At 32.6% G+C, this 18995-nt stretch overlaps 8 protein-coding genes and 2 pseudogenes across 10 annotated transcripts, besides 5 other annotated features; 6 read left to right on the top strand and 4 right to left on the bottom strand.

Annotated features, from left to right (window-relative positions):
• Nucleotides 1-4049: part of a mobile genetic element that runs on past the window's edge.
• TVAGG3_0268540 (DNA/RNA polymerase superfamily) lies at nt 1728-2858 on the bottom strand (the record flags this gene model as incomplete). The annotated part of the gene is made up of 1 exon (XM_051228506.1): nt 1728-2858. A coding segment is annotated over one exon (1131 nt), but the record flags the coding sequence as incomplete, so codon positions are not given.
• Nucleotides 3854-4385: a mobile genetic element.
• A 599-nt stretch (nt 4386-4984) lies between these two features.
• On the bottom strand, nt 4985-5539 carry TVAGG3_0268510 (RNA polymerase II transcription regulator recruiting protein; the record flags this gene model as incomplete). Its single annotated transcript, XM_001299476.2, has 1 exon — nt 5272-5517. One exon carries the CDS (start codon nt 5515-5517, stop codon nt 5272-5274), a length of 246 nt encoding a protein of 81 aa, XP_001299477.1.
• A 426-nt stretch (nt 5540-5965) lies between these two features.
• On the bottom strand, nt 5966-6600 carry TVAGG3_0268500 (annotated as a pseudogene). The gene has a single exon. A coding segment is annotated over exon 1 (635 nt).
• Nucleotides 6600-7143: a mobile genetic element.
• Nucleotides 6601-6629: a terminal%2Cinverted (terminal inverted repeat of MuDR-2/MuDR-2B_TvMULE3 transposon ID:TVAGG3_0268490).
• A 1152-nt stretch (nt 7144-8295) lies between the features above and the next one.
• TVAGG3_0268480 (uncharacterized protein) lies at nt 8296-8658 on the top strand (the record flags this gene model as incomplete). The annotated part of the gene is made up of 1 exon (XM_051228505.1): nt 8296-8658. The coding sequence occupies one exon, from the start codon at nt 8296-8298 to the stop codon at nt 8656-8658; it is 363 nt and encodes a 120-aa protein (XP_051098235.1).
• Nucleotides 8659-8676: 18 nt separating this feature from the next.
• On the top strand, nt 8677-8919 carry TVAGG3_0268470 (serine threonine-protein phosphatase family; the record flags this gene model as incomplete). The annotated part of the gene is made up of 1 exon (XM_001299475.1): nt 8677-8919. One exon carries the CDS (start codon nt 8677-8679, stop codon nt 8917-8919), a length of 243 nt encoding a protein of 80 aa, XP_001299476.1.
• Nucleotides 8920-9471: 552 nt separating this feature from the next.
• Nucleotides 9472-9771, bottom strand: TVAGG3_0268460 (uncharacterized protein; the record flags this gene model as incomplete). The annotated part of the gene is made up of 1 exon (XM_051228504.1): nt 9472-9771. One exon carries the CDS (start codon nt 9769-9771, stop codon nt 9472-9474), a length of 300 nt encoding a protein of 99 aa, XP_051098234.1.
• A 453-nt stretch (nt 9772-10224) lies between these two features.
• Nucleotides 10225-18995: part of a mobile genetic element that runs on past the window's edge.
• TVAGG3_0268450 (uncharacterized protein) lies at nt 12927-13082 on the top strand (the record flags this gene model as incomplete). Its single annotated transcript, XM_051228503.1, has 1 exon — nt 12927-13082. One exon carries the CDS (start codon nt 12927-12929, stop codon nt 13080-13082), a length of 156 nt encoding a protein of 51 aa, XP_051098233.1.
• TVAGG3_0268440 (phage tail repeat-like family) lies at nt 13097-13687 on the top strand (the record flags this gene model as incomplete). The annotated part of the gene is made up of 1 exon (XM_051228502.1): nt 13097-13687. The coding sequence occupies one exon, from the start codon at nt 13097-13099 to the stop codon at nt 13685-13687; it is 591 nt and encodes a 196-aa protein (XP_051098232.1).
• TVAGG3_0268430 lies at nt 15722-16582 on the top strand (annotated as a pseudogene). The gene has a single exon. A coding segment is annotated over exon 1 (861 nt).
• On the top strand, nt 17816-18748 carry TVAGG3_0268420 (organellar and viral DNA polymerase type B; the record flags this gene model as incomplete). The annotated part of the gene is made up of 1 exon (XM_001299474.1): nt 17816-18748. The coding sequence occupies one exon, from the start codon at nt 17816-17818 to the stop codon at nt 18746-18748; it is 933 nt and encodes a 310-aa protein (XP_001299475.1).

The raw sequence follows: 18995 nt of genomic DNA, 5'->3' as shown, positions 1-18995 counted from the left end.
GTTTCTCAATTGCTAAACCCAATAACTTCTTCTCATGTGCTTTTTCTTCAGCTTTATTCTTTAATTTAGGTTTAAATTTCTCATCAAAACAAAAGAAATCAAATGGTGCGAATTTGAAAATGTTTTTATCATAAAATTGTTTATCGGTAACAATTGCTTGAAATGCTTGAGTGTTAGGAAGATTTGGGTCGCCAGCAATAGCCCAATAAGATGAATCAGTATCACCTTCAATGAAATGAAAACGATTAACATCCATGCATTTATACATAAAATCATAAATGAAAACCAAATACCAGTATTTAGCATTATCTAAAGTGAAGAATGCCTCTTGTAAACATGTATCACATCTATAAAATCTATCTTTAAGCATCACTTGATATGTATCTTCACCTATTTCTCTTATGTTTTTAAACTTATTTGACATACATGCAACGCGTGCCTTCTGCGCATTCATTTTAGTCTTTGCGTAATTTTGTGTATTCATTGCATCGTAACCATATGATCCATTAAGCGAAATCTTACAAAATAAACTTTTTCCTTTATTTCCTTCTAATTCAGCCTTTTGTCTTTCGTTCATAAATTTGTTCGCAAATTCATTAAAACAAGTGTTTTTAGTAAATGTTAAAATTGATTGAATATCATCAATGATAAAATGAAATCTGTCTATTAGATACCATAGATAATAAGAAGAAAATGGTTGATATTGGTTGTGTGTTGATGCTAACTGAGTTAATTTTCTCTGTTTCTGGTCAACCGGTAAATTGTTTGATTTCATGTAATTATACATAAAACTGCCAATTGTTTTTTCATCTGTGATAATATCTAAGTTTCTTATTATCGGTAAAAAGTTTATGTAATCATTAATGTATTTTTCATCAATGTGACCCTTTACTTCAGCCACGAATAAAGTATTTTTTTCTTAATTATTCCCAGTGCTTTTGCTTTCTTTGTTGCTGTATCACAAATGATAACACCATTCAATCTTCCCGGCATATACATTTTATGGTCAGTATATTGAATGAAATCATGAGGATTAGATGAAAATGATGAAGGATATAATGAATTAAAGTCAACTCCAACGAAATGAGTCATAATGTTGGAAGTGTCCTCATTTGATACAGTTTTAGTTTCTGGACTATATGAAAGTTTATTAATGTGCGTGATTCCTTTAAGATTTACTCTATGTTGAACATTTGATAAACCACCAGTAATTCCATTACGGAGAATGTGATAAGCTTCAACTGAATCTAAAGTCATTGGTAAATTATTTTTTAATGCGTAATTTCTTAAATTGATTCTTAAACGTTGAACATCTTCATCTTTATTTGATTTCACGACATTGCAATAACAACACATTAACTGACAATTTTCTTTGGTATGTGGTTTTTCATTATCGATTCTATCCAATGTTGGTTTATTTGCATATGTAAACGCTTTACCACACATTTTGCATTTAGATGAAGGGATTAAATCGTGATAGTATTGAAAATCATCCATTGAAACATTATTTTTAGTATCCCTTTCTGCTTTTTCATCTTGTTTCTTATATGATTCAATTTTATATTTCCAATACTTTTTCGTTAATTCAAAACTTGATTCTATCTCTTCCTCAGGATATTTTTCATTAGGATTAAAGTCTTTATATGCTAAAGCGTAACGAATCATTGAAGCATTCGATGATAAAGAAAGATTATGAAGCATATCAATTTTATAAACAAATGTTTCTTCAATAATTTTATCATTGGGTCAATCATAATTTCAACATCTTTATTGCAATAATGAATAAAATATTCTAATCTATTCTTAAAATTTTTAGCATCATTGAGATATATTTGATAATCACTATCTGATATAGTTTCTTGAGTTAATGCTGAATAAAATGAATCTTTCGTGAATGGTTCCTCTTTATATAATTCTTCTTCGTAATTTTCCCATGTGATGAATTGATAAGGGAAAAAGGATTTAACACGTGATTTATTGTTTCCGAAATCTTGAGTGAATTGGTCTAATGTCCCACCCGCTATATAATTTCTGATGTCAATAAATCTCAATTCATATGGAACGTTTGTTTTCTTTACAATGATTTGCTTAAATTGTGAAGATGAACCCAGCATTGATTTTATTTTCCATTTTGCAGTGTTTAAATCACGAAGAATTAAATTTAAATCAAACTTTCCCGAATTAAAACCTATGATATTCACTTTATTGAATTCCTCATCTAGAAGTTCTTTAAATGCTTCCTTCTGTTTTTCATTTAATGTTTGCGACTTCATTAATTCTTCATATTGTTCAATATTTGATTTAGCAACTAATGAACATGTTGAAAATAAAAACTCAATCCAATCAGAAATAAAAGAATCACTCGAAGTTAAGCAAAAATTCCTCGTATATGTTTTATCATTTAATTTAACCGTTGATGATACCATGAATGGTTTTAAGTAAGCGTTCAAAGTTGCACACTCAGAAAGTTGTAATTCTTCTTTAGTCTCTAATGTTTCAAAGTCAAAAGTAATATAATATCTTGTCGGTTGATAATATTCCTGCAAATTATGAGCTAATAACCACTGATATATCTTCTGTTTCGTAATATGTGGTGCATATGGTTGCTGTGTCTTTTGCAATTGAACGTCTTGAATTAATCTCCCATTATTTTCTTTACATTTCTCACAATGCTTTAAAAATCTTCTTTGGTTTTTCCTTTCTGGATCATCACGGATAGAATAAACTTCTTCTTTACAATATGGACAAACTCTATAGCCGGTGAGTGCTTCAACGTCTGTTATTCTGTCAGCGTGAAGTTTTCCACATGGACTCTGTGTTAATAAAATATTTACTGTTTCAAATTCTGGATCTATCATTATTGATTCCACTAATGGAAAGTCTACCTTATTTATGTCCACGTCTTCTGGTTGAGGATCACAATAATAGAAATCAATATTAACATTTAACATTCTCGCTAATCTCTCACTTTCTGATGAAATATCAAACCCTTCATATGCATCTATTGCTTCATTTAAATAGCTTCTACGAGTTTTAGGATTAGCACCATCAGGAATGTTATAGAAGCGTTTAAATAACCTACCTTCTGCTCTAATTTGATTATCATTCATTTTTGCTGTTCCGTTTTTGTTCATTTATGTAAGAATAAAAAATTAAAAAATAAAGTTTATTTTTTAAAGCCCATAAAATGAATTAAGAACACATAAATTTTTATCATCTGCGACGTGACGAATACATTTTAATTTACTCAAGAATGCATATCCTGACACATTAAATCTAATTCCTGTCTTATTTAATTTCACAACTTTGAAAAGGAATGTATGAATAGCTATAAAATGATGAGAAGATGTTTTATGGGTTGCTTCCATTTTTTCTGAAATAAATGAATAAATATAATGCTTATACGTTTTCATATCTTTTATATTCTTAATAACGAATGGTATAGACCTTTCCACTTCATCTTCCTTCGGTGCTGTTCTTTCATATGAAACATTATTGGTATCTTCAACAATGAAACCACAATCACACAAAATTTTATATGTTCCAATGGTTTCTTTTGATATTTTATCTAATAAATCAAAAACTTTATCAACACCTGTGCATTTATTTAAATAATAATTTGTGTAAATATCATGATCTTCTTTCTTAATCGTATTAGTTGCATATGTCACGTTTTTAAGAGCTTTTTTGAATTTCTCAGAATCGAGAGGGGGTGAAAGTAAGATACAAGGGTATTTTTCATTATCAATAAATTGTAACTTATGTTTACGAATAAATTTAGTACCTTCTTCTGAAAGTGTTTCATCTATTTCACCATCTAATAAATTTTGTGTTGATTCTGAGACATAATTTTTATATCTTTCTTCATGAGATTTCTGAACTGCTGATTCTGAAGCTGGGATATTCATTAAACCCTCTACTTCATTTTCATTATATTTTTCAACTTCTCTTAATTCCTTAATTTTTTCATCTATTTCATCTCTTATTTTTTCCAGTCTTTCAATTTCATCATATTCATCATCTTTAATCCGTTCTTCATAATATTCAGGGAAAACATCAGGTTCTTTAGTTTTTCCCTTTTTAGATGTGGGATATAAGAAATTTATAACATCATCTTTATTCATTTTTCCATCATAATCAAACTCATTTAAAAACTCCGCGAATTTTTGACAATTTCTAAAATAATATTTATCAACCTCATAACCCGCCTCCTCTAATATATCCTTTATTTCCTCATTTGTGAATCCCCATTTTTTCACGTCGTTAGTATTGACGCTCATTTCATACGAATTAAAAATAAATTATTCAAAAATGTAAGACATGAATGTTTAAAGTTTATTTTTCATTCATGAAAATAATTATTTCTAATTTCTTTTTCTCGTTTATGAGGTCTTTGATTATGACTCCATTGATTCCATTCAGGATTTAAACAATGTTTAATTAATCGCGGAATATCTGACATCATCTATATATAGCTTCTTTTATAAAAGATAAAAAATAAATTATTTTAAAATTAATGTTAATTTTTAATGTGTTTATTTTTTATTTCATTATGTATGGCTGAGTGTAAATGTCTTACAATTTTGAAAATTATTTAAATCTTGATTTATTCAAAAACGTAAGAATAAAAACCGTAAGAATCATACATTTTTTACTTCATATGTTAAAAAAAATGATACAAAATCGCTCGATATTGTATGAATTCTTACGTTTACAAAAAAAGTCACACAACCCTTCCTATCCTACTACTAATGTTGGCCAAAAATTTTCGTGTTATTTTTTGTGTTTCAGCATAAATTATGTATTGACTTATGAAAGATAAGAATTTTATTCATTATCATAAAGATATACCAAAACAAATTGATAAAATTTAAAAAATGTGCATTTTAGTGGGTATTATTCTGGCTAATGCCCATTTTTAAACGATTTAATATTGACCATATCAATAACCGACTCAATGTAAAAATTTAGATATTATTTTTTTCATTATTCAAACTTTGATAAATTTTAGTATAATGAATGATTTTGTTTCGTGTATGATACAGAAATGAAAAGCTTGATTAATATCATTTTGCATTTTTTCAAGAATGTTAGAGTACATCTACATTAAAAAATCGGATTCGAATTGCGATACTGCATCAAATTGTTGCACATCTGATAAGGATCTCAAAAGAGTAAAGTTAATTTTTTTGTGTTTTTTTAAGTTTTGGGCCTTAGTAAAAACACCATCCTGAGCAATATTTTTGGGACGACGATAGGCCTTATTTGGCCTTACAGTGGACCCTTAACTTTTTCAATCAGCATGATATCTTCTTCCCGAGACCATGGACCATTCTTTAAATCTGGACTAAGGTAGTTTCTAAATCTATCTCGGCACTGACGTGCTGTTCGGCCGGGCAGGTATTGAGCAATTGTATTCCACTTTCTTGCTCCAAATTTCTGAACAATGCTCCTGAGAATATCATCTTCAGCAGGGGAAAACTTGGTTCTGCAGAGGCTAGATGATTCGCTTTCCATTGACCTTGACGAGAAAGGAAAAAAATGATCATAAAATTGAGAAGATTCTCAAAAGAGGGATCTTGCTTAACAATTAAAAATGTATGAAATTAGATATTAGTCACTGTGATAATAATACCTTTCTGAGAATTAAGGATAAATATCGTCCTAACAAAAATATTTGTGTTCAATTTACGTTAACGAAAATTGAATATTTATCTAGTAAATCAACAAGTTAAATTTCAATAAACTAACCATTCAATTGTATAGAAAATATTCACATATTGACTAAATAAACGAGTTAGAATCTCGCATAGTTTATCATTAAACAACTAATTCAAAATTTCAATATACTGTGATATTAGCCTTGTACCGAAAAAAGTGACGGGCAATGCCGTAAAATAATATTTTATTAAAAAATTTTTGGTGGAGAATTGGAAAATTTTTGTTGGAAAATTGGAAAATTTTCCTAATCATTTGGACTATAACCTGGCATATTAGGGAGTTTTGTCAACAACTCAGTGCTGGGATCAAGATAGTTTGTAATCCAAAAGTAGAAACGTTCCTTGGTGTCTTGTTCTGGCTTCCTGCAAAATCTGTGATTTGCAGGATTCTTCTTAATATTGTCAGAAATTGCGCAAATCATGTCCATCGTCGTCAATTCTTCACCATTGATGTTAAAACGATTTCGATTACGGTAATTTCTTTTCTCTTGCAATTCTTTTTCTGCAGGAGTCAATTCACGAACATACTTATTATGTTTGAGAGCTTCTACAGAACAAGGGCAAAGACCGCAGGCGGCAGCAGCATTTTGAACCGTTCTTAATGATACTGATTCTTGCCATGCGCTAATAAATGAGTAGATAATGGCGTAGCGCATCATTGCAGCATTGCTGTTGAACTCTTGCTTCGGTGCCTTAATGTAATCTCTCAGATAATCCGTGAATTTGGACTTTAATCTTTTGGCAATGCCAACATCAAATACTTGTAAAATGTGTGTTGTATGTGCGGGAAGAACAATTAATTTGATGTTGGCACTTGCCAAAAGGAACAATGCCAGAGGATTCTCGCGGCTGGAGTGTCCATCACACACAATGAGAGCAGAGTATATAAGAATTTCCGAAAAAGTGACACCCAAAAAGTGACACTTTCAATAGGGAGTAACACTTAAAAAGTGACAATTTAAAATTCACAATAAATAAAAATAATAAATTTTTTAGTCTATTAAATTATTCTTTTCTTTGAAATCCTCTAAAAATTCTTCGAAATGTTCTAAAATATAACCTGGAGAATTATAACAAAATTCATTAATTTCTAACATATACGTATCTAACAATTCATTTGGAATTTCAAACGATCTTAAATATGTAATTGAATTTTGTATCTTCTCATTTATTTGAGAAAGTTTTTCTTCAGCATTTTCCAATAAAAATCTTAATGGATTCAAATTGGCTTCTTGATTCTGAACAAAATTTAATACTTGGTATAAACGTGATTGAACTTCTCTTTTCAATTTTGTTTTATAATCTGTCAATCGAGGCTCGCGAATTCTAATTGAAGGAATAAAACCTGTTTGAAGTAAATCGTTTTTAATACGATAAAAGTAATTGGGTGCAACTTCTTCTAAAAGATTTTTGACAAAAACATAGGTCAGGTATGAGGGGCTTCCAGGGGCTGCGCCCCTTCTAGCCCTAAGAAATTTTGCCCAAGACCCAAGAGGAGGACCGAACCCCAGCCGGTGACACTTTTTATGTCGCTTTTCACAAACTATATATTTTTTCATGTTTCGTCACTTTTCTGTCACTTTTCAGGTAAAAACATTTTTATTATATATATATAAAATGAATTTTACAAAACCACCGTTACCCTTCTTTGGAAATAAGAGTAGATGTAAAGATATTCTATTGAGAGAACTTAAGAAACTACCGAATGGTCTAACATTTGTAGATTTGTTCGGTGGAAGTTTCTATATATCCCATTTGTGCCATACTGTATTTCCTGACTCAAAGATTATATGCAATGACTTCGACAACTATATGAACCGTCTCAAACATATACCAGACACAAACAAAATATTGAGTGAGTTAAAAGAAAAGATACCTATAGCTAACATGGAACGTATACCATTAGATAAGAAAAATATTGTCAGAGAGGTTTTGAAAAAAGCAGAATATATAGACTGGGATAGTATATCTTCTAGACTATTATATAGTGGTTCTATAAGAGTTCATGACATTGAAACACTTATGTCAAACGTTTTATATCTTAACTATACAAAGGTTTTCAAAGAGGACATAGAAAAATATACTGAGGGTATAGAGTTTGTGAGATGTCATTGGACAGAGTTGTATGAAAAATTTAAAGACAAGGAAAATGTTTTCTTTATAGTAGACCCACCGTTCTATAACACATACGATTTTCAATACCAAGTAGACTGGACTTTGAGAGACTCTTTAGAAACTTTAGACGTTTTACATAACCATCCATGCTTTTACTTTACATCCGATAAAAGTGGTTTGGAAACCGTTATGAGATGGTTAGAGGACATACATGACTATGTGTTTAGATATGACAGGATAGAATATGAGAGAGGTCCTATAAACCGGAGAAAGTGTCACAACAAAGAAATTTTATTGGTAGGTAAATGTGGTTTGAAATAGGACTACTTGTTTTAGGTTTTTTCCATTGTGTCATTTATTTCTTTGACGTGGCAGAAAGGTACAGAGAATATGAAGATGAACCAATGTCTGCAAATGTTCAGCATATGTACTCGTAAGAGATATTTTTATCTAATATTAAATGGACGCACAGAACTTAGCAAATGCACAGGAACCCGGACAACCAAACCCAGAGAATATTCCAAATGAAGTTAGAATACAAACTGCAATGGCAAACTATGGTCAAGTGCCAACAGATGTACAAATGCAAACTGCCATGTCAAATGACGCTGCGTTAGGTTTGCCACCATGGTATGCAAATATGAGATGGAAAGAGTTTTATACAAACCCTGAAGTGGGATATAAACAACTTTATGCAGATGACGCGAACACAGGAGTTGACCCAGAGTATGTTTTCTACCAGAGGAGAAATAGAATGTATGAGCTCCAGTTAAAGAATGCTATGGAACTCAACAGGAAACGTAAGAGACTAGGTGGACATTAGATTTTTACATATAGTAAAATGGGTTTCTTTGGAAGAATAGGAAACTTCTTTCGAAATGTTGGAAGAGGTATATGGAATGGAATAAAATCTGTCGGAAGAGGAATTTGGAACGGTGTCAAAAATATTGGTAAAAGAGTAGGTCAGTTCGTTGGTATTATACCTAAAGACCCTGAACCAGAAGAACAAGCTCCTGTTATACAACAGCCTGAACCTGCACCACAGTCTAGTTGGCAACCAAATCCAACACCTCAACCGTATTAAAAAATTATATTTTTACCGTTCGATAGTAGTTGTATATGAAACTAAGTTCTAAGTAAAACGCATGGTATAATGGAACTATTCTCTTTCTTCCATCTGTAGTAAACCATACTTGAAAGTCTGAAATACTTCCACTCGGTGGTTCATATAGCTTTGTAGGTTTTTCGTAAAAGTCATTTGCCAAGCATAAAAAAGAGTTTTGTGCACCAGAAAATGAAGCATGAACTATAATAGCATCTGAGTCGAAAACATTTTCATATGTTCCATTAGGGTTTTCGACTTCATAAAAGTTCGGGTGTACTGGATATTCTGCAGGCTGATTTAACATCCTCAAAAACCTATACCATGCCAAGTTGTTATATTTTGTAGAAATATAAACGTTTTCTCCAAGGTCTTCTATTCTATCGATTTTAACAGTTGCATTTTTCCTGTCATATATAATATCGAGATGGTACTCTCCTTCGTCAATGTTAAACTGGTTTGCATATTCGAGATAGATATCGTTTATTTTTTCTTGAAAAGCTTGAAGAGTTGTTTCTAAGTTTACAAGCAAATTCACTTGTAAAAGTTTTCCCTGTTCAAATTTCTCATACGTACGTTTTTCTTTGTTATAGTATCGAACTTCAAACCGACTGTAAATGGGAAACCATGTATGGCTTCTGAAATGAACTTCATTCTACGAAAGCCAATAGCTTTTGTGACGGATGGGTCTCTTAACCATCTTAACGGGTAGTCAAAACGATAGCCTTCATGCTTTACGGTCTCTGTCTCAAACTTTTGACCGACATTCGTAAAAAGTTCATCTAATGGTTTAGTTGTAGCAACTCTAGAAGTTTCCTTTTCTATTGGAAGCATTTTTTATCTAGAATAAAAATGTCAAATGAAACAGCGTCTATGAGAGAAATAAAACACAACCGACAACTCATTTTGCAAGCTCTAAATAAGAACACAACAAACTTTTCAAACTATTCTAAGATATCTGAGTCATTGAAAGAAGGAAGCTTAAAACTGACATTAAACCCAATGACAGATGAGTTTCTGTTTCAAGACAACAAGAACCATACTGTTTGTATAAATCCAACAAAAGGAACCTTAAACGAGAAACCTATATCTGAACTTCTTTTGAAAGCAGATGTTGACAACAAAGCTGACAAAACATATGTCATTGAAAAAGTTCAAGAAGAACATGACAGAGCAGATGCAACATATGCAACGAAAGAACATACTCATCCTGAACTAGCGGACAAAACATATGTTGACAATAAAATGTCAAGTGAAGTGACAAGAGCTGACAAAGAATATTCTAAAAAGACTCATACACATACCATTGCAAATATTGCAAACTTACAAGAAACCTTAAACAGGAAAAGTGACGTTGGACATACACATACCATTGCAAATATTGCAAACTTACAAGAAACCTTAAACAGGAAAAGTGACGTTGGACATACACATACCATTGCAAATATTACAAACTTACAAGAAAAGTTAGATGACAAAGCTGACAAGAACCATACACATACATCTTCTGAAATAACAGACTTAAACGTTAGCCTTGAAAAGAAAGCAGATAAAACATATGTCAATGAAATATACCAAAGTTTAGTTGGAACAACAAAAAATATTGAAACTATGGTTGGTGACTTTTCTGTCAATGAAGAAAACAAATATTTTAGATGGGAGTTTGTACATTCCTTAAAAAATGGTATACGGTATAAACTCATTCCGAAAAATAACAATGAAATGTATGTAAGCTATAAAAAGAACGATGGTACACAAGTTAAAGTTCCATTAGACAACAACTGCTACTTAAACTTATATGGAGACGAACAAAAGAAATATTTAAGAGTTTATGAAATGGCAGATATGACATTGCCTGACCCATCTCCAGCACCATATTATTATAAGTATGGAGATGACGACAAAACACCGCATGTAGACCCAAAAAAGCAAACATTATATTTAGAATATTATAGATATAAAAGATATAATGCAATAGAAAAAACGAGAATAGTATACTATTATGAAGATGACAGAAATAAATATTATAGTCAAGACTTTACCTACCCTGAAAACATAAGATTATATTATAAAAATATTCTGACACAAACCAGAAGAAACCTGAAATAGTTGCACTATATCTTAAGTTCAAAAGAGACAATCCTATAATATCTCATATGTTTGATTTAATGAACCCAGTAGGTTCTATTTATACATCTATGGATGAAAGAGGTCCTCAAGCAATGTTTGGTGTTGGTGCATGGGAACAAATACTCGAAAGGTTTTTGTATTGTGCAAACTCTTCAAAGGAAACAGGTGGAAGCAAAAGGATATCTGTCGACAACTTGCCACCACATAGTCATTCTGGTACAACAAGTTCTAATGGAAACCATAGTCATAGGGTTTGCAAACAAGGATATAACACTGTTTCTCAGACTTCAATGCAAATTCAAGTTATGTCAAGATCTCATTTTCCAAAACGACCCAGTAGACTGGAATGGAATGTGGACAGATACAACTGGAAACCACCAACATACTTTTACAACAACATCTACAGGACGAGGTAAAAAATACATGCCACCTTACATGACAGTTTGTGCATGGTATAGAATTGCTTAGTCGTCATGTTCCACTTCTTTAGCATATTCGTCAGGAGTTGTCTTATATTTGTTAGGAACTGTCTTTGAAAGTATACCACCTTGAACTTTGACAAGTTTGAAACGAGGTCTGGCAATAGTAGTTTTATCTTCTGCTTGTAGTGTGTACATTTTGCCATGTTTGCCTAAAACTTCATAATATTCTCTTGTATACTTTCTTCTATTTTTACGAACACGAATGTGAGTACCTGTCGGGTACTTGTTGTTGTCATAGTCAATAGTATTTTCATATGGGTCGCGTTTAGGTATTTCTATTTTTACTTTATCTCCTTTCTGAAAGTTTGAGCCGGCATTCTTTCTTGTTTGTCTCTTTTGACTAAACTCTTAAATATATAGTCTTTCTCTAAGTCAGGGTTGTTTTTCATTTCTTCGGGGGAGTGGTTTCCCAAACCTTTTTGTTTACAGCTATTGTAAATATTTAAAACTTGTCTCATCTTTGCCATGGAGAAATGTCTATATTTGTCGTCATATGACATTTCATCTACCTCACCACCTTGTGGTTGGTTTAAGTCTCTTAACATTTTTATACAACCGTCAATGACACCAAGAGCAGAATGGTTTTGGTCGACAATGAAATATTGGTTTACATTTTTTGAACGCAGATAGTTTTTAATATCGTCTGATTTGAAAGAACTTTCACAGTCAGATGTCAGTTTTGTTGGATGGTATTTGTCAACGAATATTGTCAAAGCAGTTTTCACATCTAAAATATTTTTGGACCATAATGGTATGGCTTCACAGTATCTTGTGTTTGACCAACAAATATTAGCCAGTATGGTGGTCCATCTGTTCTAACTCTCGGAATGTTTTCCAAGATATCCATAAACCAAGCATTTGGTGTTGAACTAAAGATTTTTACCATGAGTGCTTTCTTTGTCGCTTTAGAAACATAGGGGTCCTTATTTGGATTCGTCATTTTTAACCCATAAGAAATGGGTTTATTTGGCGCGTTAGCAGGAGTCGCATCTAGATTTTTACCCGCAGTGGGAACAATAGCCAGAGGTGTATTTGGAGTTGGAAGGAAGATTTTGAGTACATTAGGTATACTGAAAGAGAAAGCACAACCTATTATACAAACTGTACAGAAAGGTTGGGATGTAGCACGAGATGCAGCAAATCTTATTCCAAATCCTGAAACAAGAGAAAAAGTTCGAGGATGGATGGACAATGTAAGAACACAAGCAGGAAACTACTATAACAAAGCAAATGACTACTATAACCAAGCAGGACACTATATGGACCAAGGTGAAAGATTCTTTAACAGAGGATATAACCATGCACAACAGTGGGTAAACAACAACCAACCTCAACCGCCTCAAACGTGGGGAATGTAAAGTTTTTTACTGAGATGAAATGAACAATACAGCTTTGAGACAAATGGGCTCAAGATGGATTTGTCGACTTCCAGCAGTTACACAACCACGTGTTTGTCAAGTTCTTCCTATACCTCAGGAAGTTTTAGACCGACTTAAAAAACCTAAACAACCAGTTGAAAACAAACCAAACTAAAATTTTTTACTGAGATGAAAATGACCGAAGAAGTTGAAACCGTGGATTTGACACCACAAACAAAAAGTTCAGAACCATTGTCAAAACCTGTCAAAGAACTTACAGATGAAGAGAAAAATTCAATAATAGAAAGTGTGAGGTCTGGAAATACAAACCCCAACTACAAAGTCACTTTTCATAAAAATGGAACGGCTAGTATCTCAAAAAAGAAACAGACTCTCACAAATAAAATATTGAAGTCTGAAGGAGCTTTCGAGACAACAGATGGAAAAGTTTACTTCACTGACCAACAGTTCATTATAGAACATCTCATTGACTTAGAGTCGAAATATTCTAAACTTTACAACAAACACAAAAAGTTGAAAGGAAAACAAAAACAAATGGCATATGATATTTATGAAGATGTTGACGACACAACTAAACCTGCAAGTGAGGTAAAGTCAGCAGAACCGAAAAGTGACGAAAAACCGATAGAAGAAGAAAAACCAAAAACTGAAGATAAACCAAAACCAAAGGTTAGTTTCAATACTAAACCAAGTCAACCTTCATTAGCTGGTATGGGTTGGCGTCAAAGACTTATGGTAGCTGGTGGTTATGTTAAGTAAATAAAACATTTTTTAAAAAATATATTTTTTTATTTTATTTGAAATGTACGCTGAGTTTGTTGGCGAAAACCGTTGGGAAACTTGTTTGTTAGATGAGAAATATGAAATTCACTGTTGTGAGTCATTTGAAATAAGGAAGAAAGAGACAAAAAGAGTTTTAAGCGAATGTGAGCGAAATGACGGATATGCTCTTATGAGGATGGGTGGAAAAAACTATTTTAAACATATTGTCATTGCAACTCATTTTATACCGAACCCTAACAATTTACCGTGTGTGGACCATATAAACCATATAAGAAACGACAATAGACTTAAAAACTTGCGTTGGGTCACTCGTTCTGAAAACAATAAGAACATAAGCAAATTTGGAGATATTGTATTCGAATTTGTCGACGAACTAGAAGATGAAGCAATTGAAATTACAGACTATGGCAAGCATACGTTTGAGTTTTACTACTATAGCGAAGAACAAGACTCTTTCTACTTTTATACCGGCGTAAACTATAGGAAATTACAAGTATGTTTTACTAAGGCGGGCTATGCTTATGTAAACGCTAGAGATACAGATGGAAAACACGTTCGAATACTTCTTAACAAATTCAAGAAGCTATATGGCATACCATTTTAAAACGTTTTTAAAACAGTATATTTTTACATATATGAAATGCTTCAGGTTGAAAAACAAAGAACAAAAGTAGCAGATACAAAACCGTTAGACTATATCTTCACAAATGCCGGTAGAAATATTTCAGATGAAGAAGTTCATGAGAAATTAGATGAAGAACTTTACAAAACATTGACGAAGAAGTTCATGAGAAATTAGATGAAGAACTTTACAAAACATTGACGAAGAAGAACTTTACAAAACATTGACGAAGAAGAACTTTACAAAACATTGACGAAGAAGAACTTTACAAAACATTTACGAAGAAGAACTTTACAAAACATTTACGAAGAAGAACTTTACAAAACATTGACGAAGAAGAACTTTACAAAACATTTACGAAGAAGAACTTTACAAAACATTGACGAAGAAGTTCATGACAAAGTCTCAACAAAACATTGACGAAGAAGAACTTTACAAAACATTGACGAAGAAGTTCATGACAAAGTCTCAACAAAACATTGACGAAGAAGAACTTTACAAAACATTTACGAAGAAGTTCATGACAAAGTCTCAACAAAACATTGACGAAGAAGAACTTTACAAAACATTGACGAAGAAGTTCATGACAAAGTCTCAACAAAACATTGACGAAGAAGAACTTTACAAAACATTTACGAAGAAGAACTTTACAAAACATTTACGAAGAAGAACTTTACAAAACATTGACGAAGAAGAACTTTACAAAACATTTACGAAGAAGAACTTTACAAAACATTGACGAAGAAGTTCATGACAAAGTCTCAACAAAACATTGACGAAGAAGAACTTTACAAAACATTGACGAAGAAGTTCATGACAAAGTCTCAACAAAACATTGACGAAGAAGAACTTTACAAAACATTGACGAAGAAGAACTTTACAAAACATTGACGAAGAAGAACTTTACAAAACATTTACGAAGAAGAACTTTACAAAACATTGACGAAGAAGAACTTTACAAAACATTGACGAAGAAGAACTTTACAAAACATTTACGAAGAAGAACTTTACAAAACATTTACGAAGAAGTTCATGACAAAGTCTCAACAAAACATTGACGAAGAAGAACTTTACAAAACATTGACGAAGAAGTTCATGACAAAGTCTCAACAAAACATTGACGAAGAAGAACTTTACAAAGTCTTTATGAGAACATTGACGCACTCATGACGAACGAGGAAGGATACAACAAACTCATTGAAATGGGAATGGTCGGTGAAAAGATGGGCCTTTTTAAGCTAGACAAGGTATTTTCCGAAGTTCATGTCCTCTCCAAGCGTAAGTATTGGGGTGTTAAAGAAGATGGCACAGAAATAAAACATTGCATGAAATAAAACATTGCATGAAATAAAACATTTTTTAAAACCATATATTTTTACATATATGAAATGCTTCAGGTTGAAAAACAAAGAACAAAAGTAGCAGATACAAAACCGTTAGACTATATCTTCACAAATGCCGGTAGGACTATATCAGATGAAGAAATTTCATCCCGTTCTTACAGATTTGACTATCCAGTTCGTTGGCTTCAAAGTCCTTCAGATGCAAAGGCAATAGGATTTAGAAGAGTTTTGTTTTCAAATAGAACGAACGCCTTCATGTTCGCGGTATATTTTCATGGTCAGTACAAAGGTTCTGATGGTCTAATAGAAAAATTTGACGAAATGAAAATCTTTACAATCCGTTCAGACGAAAGTCTTGAAAAAACTCTAAATGACTTTCAAACTCAAATGAACAAATACTATTGGGAATTTCAAGAAAAATACCACTCTTTACTAAATGGAACATACTATCTGAAACTAGAATATAACAAGATGAACTCCACAGTTTCATTTCAAAAGATTGAAATTAACCCTCCAAGAGATACAGAGTTTTTATATTGGGGAGTAGACAAGCGTTTCTTGGGCACAATTTCTTCGGTTACTAAACCAGAACGAACCATTACCACCAGATGGTCCATTTAATTTTATACTTCCACCAGCAGATTTGACAGTTTATAGAAACGTGTTTGACCCTCAAAATGTTATGTGTCATGCAAGTTTCAGTTCAAGCAACAACAGTTTTCTTTGTATCGTAAGGACTTTTATGACTTTGCTTCTAAATTCTACGAACCACCTAGTAACAGTTTCTCTGACTTTCAAGTTTGGTTCACAACAAACGGTGTGCAGCATATTATTCCACTGTACTATGACTTTTATCTCGAATTGTCTTTCATATACAACTACGGAAAAGTGCTGAAAAAGTATTGAAAAATGAGTTTTGGTTAGATGTTTTTTTAGGTGTGCCCATGTGCCTATGTGCCTCGGTCATTTTAACTTCTCTGAAAAAGTGTGACAACATGACATTTTGACAACATCGTAGAAAACACGCAAAACTCTTGAATTTTGTGCTGAAAAAGCAACCGCCGGAATTCCGCGGGTTGGTATATTCTTCACAAAATGCTTGTTTTGAGGTTAAGCCATTTTTGGCCCCACCGTAGAAAACACACAAAACTCTTGAATTCGGCAAAAATATATTTTAGGTGAAGTGGTTTTTTAGGCGACCAGGTCACCAGGTCACCAGGTAATTTTAACTTCTTTTAAAAAGCGAGACAACAAGACATTTAGACAACATCGTAGAAAACACACAAAAACTCTTGAATTTTGTATAAAAAAAGCAACCCGCGGAATTCCGCGGGTTGGTATATTCTTCACAAAATGCTTGTTTTGAGGTCGAACCACAAACGGATGTCCGACGGTTAAGCCACAAACGAATGTCCGACGGTTAAGCCACAAACGGATGTCGCTAAAATTTCATTAGAAGCTGCAGAAGAGAGGTTAAAGGTTTGGGGTCGTTTTGTACAAAAATATTGTGAGTAAATGAACCATTTTTTTCGGCAAAAATATATTTTAGGTGAAGAACTGAAGTGTGCCTATGTGCCCATGTGCCTCGGTCAAATGAACTTCTCTGAAAAGTGTGACAACACGACATTTTGACAACATCGTAGAAAACACGCAAAACTCTTGAATTTTGTATAAAAAAAGCAACCCGCGGAATTCCGCGGGTTGGTATATTCTTCACAAAATGCTTGTTTTGAGGTCGAGCCACTTTTGGCTCCACCGTAGAAAACACACAAAACTCTTGAATTTTGTGCTGAAATATATTTTAGGCGACCAGGTCACCAGGTCAAATGAACTTCTCTTAAAATTACTGACAACAAGACATTTTGACAACAGTCCAGGAAATAAACTTCTTCTTCGTACATGTTTTGTTAAGACTTCTTCGTACATGTTTTGTCAAACATGAACGTAAATGTTTTGTCAAGACTTCTTCATCGTAATGAGCGTAAATCAGACAAAAATATATTTAGGGTAGAAGGTTAGATCTAACCTGTTTTCTAACCTGTTTTCTACCCTCTTGAATTTTCATGACTTTTCCCGAAATAAAAAATAAAGTTAGTTTTATTTTTTTATTTTTTTTTTATTTTGTATAAAAGAACAGAAATGTCAGTCGAAGCAACAACACTTCAAACAACAGCACCAAACTCGTTAGTCATGAATCCAACATCTATGTTAGTAGAAATGAAAAGCTTCATTCCTTCTTCATATACTTTCGAAACAACAATCCAGAAGATAAAGCAGGAACTTTTAACAAGTACTTTGGACTGTTGTGCGAAAGATGAACAAAATGAAGAATATCTTTATGAAATGCAGGACATTATTGACCATTTACCCAAATTGCCTGAAATTCAGCAACAAAAGCTCACTATTCCTGAATTCGATGAAATAGAAGTCAAAGCAACTGACTCAGTTGAAATAAAGAAGTTCATACGAAAGGTAAACTATGAGTTTCTTGGATTTCATTGCAACCACAAAGTCATGGACAAAGACTGCGACATGTTATATAAGAACATCTCTGACATATATAAATCTGGGGAGTTTAAGACCTACGACAACTTTGTTTCGTTAGTTGCTGAATGTGTATGGCAGATAAGAGATGAAGATAGAAGAGGTAAAGTATGGAACCAACAGATAAAACCCGCAACTTTTGAGTTAAAGAAAACCATTGACGCCTTAGTCATACTTGCAGGTAAGGTTTCAGAATATAACGCAAAAATGAACCCACAATGTTCAAAATGTAAAGCAGCAACAAGGAAATATAACTACTCCGTCAAAGAGATAGAACGTATGAGAAACGACTATGCTGACTTAAAGAAAGAAGTAGAGAAACCAGCAGAGGATAAAATGGACATGTTAGAATTTCTGAACAAAAACTATCCAACAGCAGAAGATTTCCTTCTATCTGACGTCAAGAAGAAATATAAAGAAACCTTCGGCATAGTTAAAACATTCGATATCCTCAGCGAAGAAATAGAAGCTACAAAACTGTTTAGAGTCTCACGAATTCATAACGTTTACCATGTAAAACGCTTATAAAATAACTGGGGTAGAAAAGAGGTTAGAAAACAGGTTAGATCTAACCTTCTACCCTAAAATATATTTTTGCTGAAAAATGACCAAAATTCTGAGTAAAATAATTTTTAGGGGTTGTGTCAAATCGTTGAGTTTTCACAAAATTTAAAAAATAGCGTTTACCATATACTACGCTTATGAAAATCGTGAAATTTTTGACGAAGTGAACTTTAACACTTCGTCAAAAAAATAGCGTTTACCATATACTACG

This window comes from Trichomonas vaginalis, chromosome V (genome assembly GCF_026262505.1).
Source record: "Trichomonas vaginalis G3 chromosome V, whole genome shotgun sequence".
Lineage (NCBI taxonomy): Eukaryota > Parabasalia > Trichomonadida > Trichomonadidae > Trichomonas > Trichomonas vaginalis.
Note: the sequence above shows the minus strand (reverse complement) of the source record. Positions and strands in the feature narration are given on the sequence as shown.